This window comes from Ammodytes marinus, assembly GCF_949987685.1.
Source record: "Ammodytes marinus genome assembly, chromosome: 7".
Taxonomy (NCBI): Eukaryota; Metazoa; Chordata; class Actinopteri; order Uranoscopiformes; family Ammodytidae; genus Ammodytes; species Ammodytes marinus.
Window position 1 is genome coordinate 11,973,783 of NC_137211.1, and position 7,666 is coordinate 11,981,448.

The following is a 7,666-nucleotide window of genomic DNA, read 5'->3' on the forward strand; positions in this document are numbered from 1 at the left end:
TGATATTAAAGAATTGTTTCTGTACAGAACAAAAATAGAGCGTGAGCTGAGACCACAAGTTGTGTCCAATGGCGCCCCCAAGTGCCAATAAACAATTTCAGCAACCAAAGTAATATTTGCACACATCCAGAGGACTGAGAGAAAAATCTTGCACTCAACTGGAGCATTTCTTTTTTTTTATTTCACATCAAGCCAAATGTAAAGACATGAGCAGTGCGAGATTCTAATTAGGCTGGAGATAAATATAAATACAAAACACACGTGATATGAAATTATACTTCAAATCAATCAGTCAAAAACATTTCAATGATAAAACAAACAGCAGAAAATAACTTCAGTAGTTCACATTGTGTGTGAAGTAATGTGGGTCAGTGTGCCTGACTTTGTCAAATTTAAAATTCCCAAACAGAGACCTTCAGTAGGATGCGAGAAAGGGGAATTCACTGACACATAATGACCATTCTCCATTTCTCTCTCTTTGATTGGGGAAAGCATGTTCCTTTGAACTGCAAAATACAGTTTGTAAAACGTATAACCCGTTACATTTTACAAGCTGTGAATCAATAGCCTACATCAAAGAGCCAAGTCTACCATTATTGGAGTTTGCAGTAAGACAATCGCCCACACAAGGAGAGGAACAGAAAAAGGCACATATTGGACCTATCTGAAAAAGGAGCAAAGTAAAAAAAAAAGCCTTAAAATTACAAAGCCAGAAAATTAATTTCATTGACTGACTCTATCATTTTAATATTATACTGCATGTCTCCAGGTTACTATGTACAGTAAAGGGGTAAAAAGATAGATTAATAATGATTACTAATAAATTATCAGTGCTAAACTATGGAAATGTGCACAGGCAGCGTACTCTTTCTAACCAATAGCTAAATGAAAGATTCACAGACATAAATCAACCCTGTTCTGAGGTAACTCCATAAATTACGCTACAAGAAAAACAGCTTATTATTCCAATTTAGCAAGTAGCTAACAAGAAAAATGATGGGAAGAAAATGAGGAGGAAGCTTTGAAGCTATTCACAGTTTGACTAAATAGACAAAAAAGGTTCTTACTTCATTGAAGATATTCAACATCTGTTGCATTATAAATTGCTGAAATGATTGAGATGATATTTAGCTGTTAGGAGTTTAAAAAAAAACATGCAGTTTTCTTTCACAACTGTACCTTAGCTAAAAGTGTCACATGTATAATAAATAATAATACATCTGCTTGTTAGATCAGTTTGTTTGAACATTTCTCAGAGTGAGGAAATACTTATTTAGAGGGTGCAGTGCCGAGCAATGGCAAAAAGGTTCGCTATAGTGCAGCTGGAAAAACTGGAGGCCTGTACTACGAAGCAAGTTCAACATACTCAGGGATCTCTTTCTCGTTACATAGCGTCACTTAACCTAACAACTGTTATCAGGCTGAGCGGTATCATGACACTGGTTACCAACTCGTTAAGTCGAACCAGGTTTGGTCGATCTAGCTCTGAGTAACTTCACGTCAATGGGGCCGTATTCATACAAGACGACCAATCGCAAACATGGACAGAACAACCAAAGCCGCATTTTTCTCACGGGATAAGCAAACGGTTATATTGAACAAATATGAAGAATTTAAACACATTTAAACACAGGAGACAGTGCTAACTTGACATATCACTGCCTATTCATTAAAGCACGGGTCGATCGGACTATAATTACAATTGTGTACGATTAAATAATAGGCTACATAGATGTATTCTTATGGTGTGAGAACATTATTCTTTCAGCTGCAGCCCCAGGATTGTTAAACAATATTGAAGCCAATTTGATTGGAGCTGATGCATATAGCCTGTGCGATTGTAAGCGCAAAGCTGGGACACTGGCAAAATACGGCTCAAGAAAGGGAACCAACGTCCTGATATTTAAAACCAGGAGTTAATCCTGAAGTTACCTTGCTAAATTCAAATCTGGCTTCGTATTACAGGCCTCTGGTTTGAGGTCAGCTGTAGGTTTTTAACTAAGCAGCTTGTGGCGGTCAAAGACGGTCTTGCGCTGTTCCTGGACCTGCTTTTTCCAGCGCTGTTGTGCTCCCTCAACCCGCTCCAGCACTGTATTCCCTCTGGCCAGGGCGGGGTCCACCTGCGGACGCATCTCCTGAACACACACACAAACACACAACGCAAAACCAAGAGGAAATGAAATCACGGACTTCACATTCAACTGTAATGAAATAAATGCATGTATTGTATGCTTTTGAATGGTTACCTCAGAGTCCTCTTCATTGTGCAGTGGCTGGGTGTAGGGATCATGTTTGCGAATAAGAGGATCGACCAGCAGCAGGAACAGCATGTAGAGCAGCAGAGCACCCACGACAGACAGGTAAATGATGATGGTTACCTGGGACAGACAGAATGACAACAAAACATTTAGAAATACTTACAATGTTGGGGGTAAAACTATTTCAGGATGAAGTGGAATTTTTATTTTTTCTTAATAAAAGATGCATGCCAGAAGAAGCACATCTTCAGTCAGCTCTGTGTGAATACTGACACTATTGCACTGTACCCTCACAATTCATTTTAGTTTTGATTACACAGACAACCCAAAGGAGACTTCATTGTTTTAAAAGGACTCATACAATCACACCAATAGACATCTATATTTATACTACCCTTTTATACCATTATGTTTATATCTTCTATAGTTACATCTGTTCATATATATATACACGTGTGTATATATTAGAGGTGGGCATAGATTATTTTTTTTAATCTAGATTAATCTAGATTAATTTTGGAATTAATCTAGATTAATCTAGATTAAAATGGCTCATTTGAATTCAATCATAATATGTGTGTGCTCCCTAAATAATGACTCAAAGTAAGTCTTTGAGAACGTGTTTCTCAAGCCAGGTGGCGCATCAGACCAGGGGCTCATCTCCTGTGCAGGTGCACACCTAATGCATCAAGTTAACTTGCGTGCAGAAAGAGGATGTCACGGAACTCATGTCCGTTAGCTTTTCAATATAAGACTGTCAAAATAAAAGTCCCGCAAAACAATCGTTATTTTGGGGATTAACTTCTCCGCGTGAGAAATTTGAGTTGTAGGCTAGCGTGTGAGAGTGTGAGCTGGTTGATATGAGTGTGTCTCACGGCCAAAAGGGTGAGACTTGGCAGCTCTGTCAGTTGTCAAACAAAGCGGACGGACGTGGTCTCTATAGCAACGAGATCAGCTGAGCTATCACTGATAAAAAATAAATATTGTTTCCATAATGATTTCCATAGCCTTAAGCCATAGGCTAGCCTACATGTTGTGTAATTCAGTGATTTTCAACCTTTAATGAGTCGAGGCTATGCATTGGCTTTGGCGATTTCCCTTGCCTCTTTTTTTTCTCTCCACACAAAGCTCTCCCATTGCAAACACGCATGCCCCGGCCGCTTCCGAGAGCACAGACTGTTAGAACTCCTACAGTAAACCAATTCCGCATTGCACAATGTGCAAACAACCTTGGTCTTGTCGAGGTTTCCATTGGGAAGCTTCTTAAAAATACATTTTTTTAGGCTACACAGGTGCGAAGTCGGACTCGTTCTGACTCGTGCACTACAGTGCAATTCGGCCAGGTATACATCCGCGCTAAAATAAGAGGAACAAGAGATTAACGGCGATATTTTTTTTATCGCCGATAAGAGTCTGGCGTTAACGCAGCACGTTAACGCCGTTATCGGCCCACCACTAGTATATATATACACACACCTTCTGACATTACAGTACTATTATCTACTGTACAGTATTTTATTCTAGCTTGTACATTAAACTTCATACCTACATTTAAATCTGTTTGTACTATTTGTATCATTTATGTCTAGGATTCTCTAATGTGTTATTCCTAACACATTTTTTGTATGTTGCATTGTTGGTGGGAGCTGGAGATTGAAGAATTTCATTGCTTATGACTGCCGCTGCATTTGTTGCACATGTGATGAATAAACAAACTTGAACTTTAACTTGAACAGTTCATCTTGGTTAGGTTCAAGATTAAAGAGTGAGTTATGTTATGTTGCCAAAAGTAAAACATCCAAACAGAGCTAGCGGTACCTTGATGGTGTTGCTGCTTCGTTCCTCGTACTTGCACTCACACAACAGACAGTAAGCTTCCACATCATGGCCAGGCACTGGCATGGGCTCCACTACATGGAGGCAGTTACTGTAAAAACACATCAAAGTGTACTTGTGTTAGACATTTCTGTGTGGAGTTGGCCTGTTCCAATGATTTCAAGGAATTGTGGGAACCCACCTGGTTATGGCAAAAAAGTGTCAATAAAAAGGGGTTCTCTTACCAATCCTTCTGGGAGACATTCCTGTTATATATGTGGCCTGTGATGTTTCTGTATGGTGGACAGATGCACTTGCAGCGAACATCCTCAAAGTTCTGTAAATGTCCAGAAAATGTCAAACTATTACATTAACTTGAAAATTCAAACAGAGTGAAATAGAGAAAATAATAATAATAATTGATAGGTTTTATATAGCGCTTTATTGCCTAGGCACTCAAAGACGCTTTGATCACAGGTGTATATGTATGTACCACAGGTATATATATATATATATATATATATATATATATATATATATATATATATATATATACATACATATATAGTGAGAGAGAAAGAAAGAGAAAAAGAGGGAGGACATTTAAAGAAAGACTGAAACTGTACTTTTAAGAAGGAACTTGTTTCAGTCTAACCTGCACACAAAACTGTTACTGTTGTGAAAATGTCACAATGTATTGTTCATCATATTGATTATATCAGTTTGCTTTACAATACAAACTGTATTATTTAGATTCATTAGGAATTCAGTTTCTCAGTTTGACCTAATTCATATTGTTGACCAAATGTAATATTCATAAACACCTGCAGTGCGCTACTTATATTAACCCTCTTTACACAAATAACAACGGATACGATACAGTTGATGACAATTTTTTTCCACTGTACTTAGAATGCAAATTTATACTGTACATATAGGCTAAAAACACATTTAAAAAAAGGAAAAAATATCCAGGTAAAGTAAGGCAACTGAACATTATTTTAACATTAAGATTATCTTAACTAACAGAGGAAATGGGGAACATTTTGGTCACCATCAGGCTGCAAATTTTACCTTTGCCTTCGCAAAACCGACTGCATCCGAGAGAAATAGTGTCAACACTGCAGCTGCAACAAAGCTCCAGGATCCTGCCCCGCACGGCGACATTTTTCCACAGGGAACAAGATGTGCACGACGGATGCAGAAACACCTGCAACGCGCTGTCAAAACACAACAGACACAGCGGTTAACAACAGGTTTTCACTGCGGCAAAAAAAATTCTTAAAACAACGGGGTAACACAAAATACATTTAGCAATACGTCTAACTTACGTTGTAAAAGTGTCTCGAGTATTTTTGTTTTTGCTACGCATCCAGGATGTAGCAGCTACATAACCTACTCGCTAGCTATCTTTTGGGGCTTCCGTATTCCGGGTTGTCGTCACAAACGAGGGGAGATGACACATGCAGTAACACCGCCACCTACTGTCCAAAAATAAAGCTCAAGATTTTGAAGTTTGATAAACTTGAATTTAAAAAACAGTGGTGGTATGTAACTCTGAGCATTCACTCAGGTAGCCTCCGTGTACTCGAAGCCCTGCATTTTAAGTTATGTTCAAGGCTACTCCTCCTACGTTTCAGAATTAGAAGGAATATTAGTTAGCCTATTTTTTCCACAGCCATGGTTTCAAGTTAGGTATTTAGCCTACTCTGCAGACTAGAATTTCAAATGAAATACAATATCATGCATTCTTATATAGGCTACAGGAGGGAGGGGAATAGTGCCTGTAATTGTACCCCAGAATTAAAAGTTTGTTTTTAGGCATATTTGCAATTTCCAAATTATTCCATGATTAGCATTAGGCTATAAGTAAACTAGTCCTACTGGACAAAATACAAAGTTTGATAGACCATTTCTTGTTTCCAAACAATATTGGAGCATCTCAACCATCTTGATCAGTTTGTGTAACATTACAAACACTTCTGATGCAAATAAACTTGAAACACAAACATTAGAAATGTTCAATAAATGAACTGAGTTATTTATTTATTTTACTCCTTTCCTTTATATAAACTGGTCAATTAGTTTGAGAGTGATAGCAAGTAATCACCCAGTGTTTTCAGTTTTACTTTGTCCATTGATATAGGCCTATGCACAAATAAAACACCATTTCACTGCAGAAATACTTTGATTGTAGACGGCAGAACAAGATGACATTGCTCATTTGCCTTATGCCAACGGCATAATCTGTCTATCCATCTGTCTGTCAGTCAGCCTGTCTGTTTTTCTATGTGTCTATTTAGAACAGTGTTTACCTGTTTAATGTTTAGAATAATTATCTGTCAAACTTATGACAACATTACTTTGATATTTCTGCGTTTTCTAAACACATGTTCCAATATCTTTCAGTCAGCACTGTTTTCATGTCAAATCCTTTCTCCCTAGTGGAATTTGAAATGTAAGCCCATCCTTCTTGACCCAATCAATACCTCTATTTCCTGGTAATCCTGTTTTCACATCTGTCTGTATTGTAAGATACTCATATCTTTAATAAGCCACAGAAATCAATGGCCCACAAATTTAGCCCCGACCACTTGAGCTTGTGGTCACAAATATCAATTGAAACCGTGGTTATTTCTCTAATGAGCTATGATATCAGTGTGAACACCAAAACCCCATCCTCTGTGTAACCTCAATCATTCATGTGACCCTTGAGTCAACCATTAAAAACAACTGCAAGGCCGGCAACACAAATACACTGTATTTATAGCATGAGAGACTTTGTAAGAAGCTACTCATTCAAACTAAATATCAAGATTATGTTTTTTTTGTGGTTGTTACATCAGTTTGTGTGATGTTTGAACCGGATAGGCTGTGCTGTGTGTAAGACACTAAAACATTAGCGTTGGTGTGTTCCTTGTGAATTAACACCTTAATGCTATGACATAAAAAAAAAATGTAATTAGAACATGTATTTATTTAATCATGCATGCATTTATTAATCTGAGTAAAAATCACCATACTTTTTTGTGTGGCCAGAACCCTCTGGGACTTTTTGCAAGCCCACTTCTTGTATTTCATTCTTTCTATCCTGTCACTGTAAGCCACTTAGTTCTCTGACTTCTCTGATGCATGGCTGCCCTTTACACCCTCAGGCCAATTACAGCATAAACGACACTGACCAGAGCTCAGTGCCAGGTCTCATTATCACTTCAGAGCTCTCATAAGGTAGAAAAAGGTGATTCTTTTTTTTGGCAGATGTGATAAAAAAAAAAGGAATTTGAGAAAGAATATAAATCTTGTTGCCTTATTTAAAATGACGTATTGGCTCCAAACAAAACTGTAATTGATGTGGACGGATACAATTGTTTTGACAAAGTGTGTGGGAAGCGGACTGCGCACACACTCCGACTATAAAACAGCAAACGGAAAATGATGCATAATGGAAACACTGCAGAGAAAAACCAGCTCAAGATCTCCACTCCTCTTATTTGTCAAGGTACCTGAAGGTATTGACTGAATCACATTATTCAAAACATTCATTTTCATGTTACTAAAAAAAACAGCAGTCAGTTTGCCCACTAGGAGATGCT

The 7,666-nt window shown here is 37.8% G+C and overlaps 1 protein-coding gene across 1 annotated transcript; it reads right to left on the minus strand.

The window, feature by feature from the left end:
* Positions 1-181: 181 nt before the first annotated feature.
* tmem9 (transmembrane protein 9) lies at positions 182-5,495 on the minus strand. The gene is made up of 6 exons (XM_080030503.1): positions 5,405-5,495; positions 5,148-5,293; positions 4,319-4,410; positions 4,077-4,185; positions 2,247-2,378; positions 182-2,135 (listed from the first exon to the last, which is right to left on the minus strand). Exons 2-6 carry the CDS (start codon positions 5,238-5,240, stop codon positions 1,995-1,997), a joined length of 567 nt encoding a protein of 188 aa, XP_079886629.1. The 5' UTR covers positions 5,241-5,293; positions 5,405-5,495; the 3' UTR covers positions 182-1,994.
* Positions 5,496-7,666: the final 2,171 nt, after the last annotated feature.

Excerpts from the sequence above, each read along its gene's own strand:
- tmem9 (XM_080030503.1), bottom strand. The coding sequence starts at position 5,240 with ATGTCGCCGTGCGGGGCAGGATCCTGGAGCTTTGTTGCAGCTGCAGTG. Across the intron at positions 4,411-5,147 it reads TCGGTTTTGCGAAGGCAAAG|AACTTTGAGGATGTTCGCTG; the intron begins GTAAAATTTGCA and ends GGACATTTACAG. Across the intron at positions 2,379-4,076 it reads GAAGCAGCAACACCATCAAG|GTAACCATCATCATTTACCT; the intron begins GTACCGCTAGCT and ends TGTCTGTCCCAG.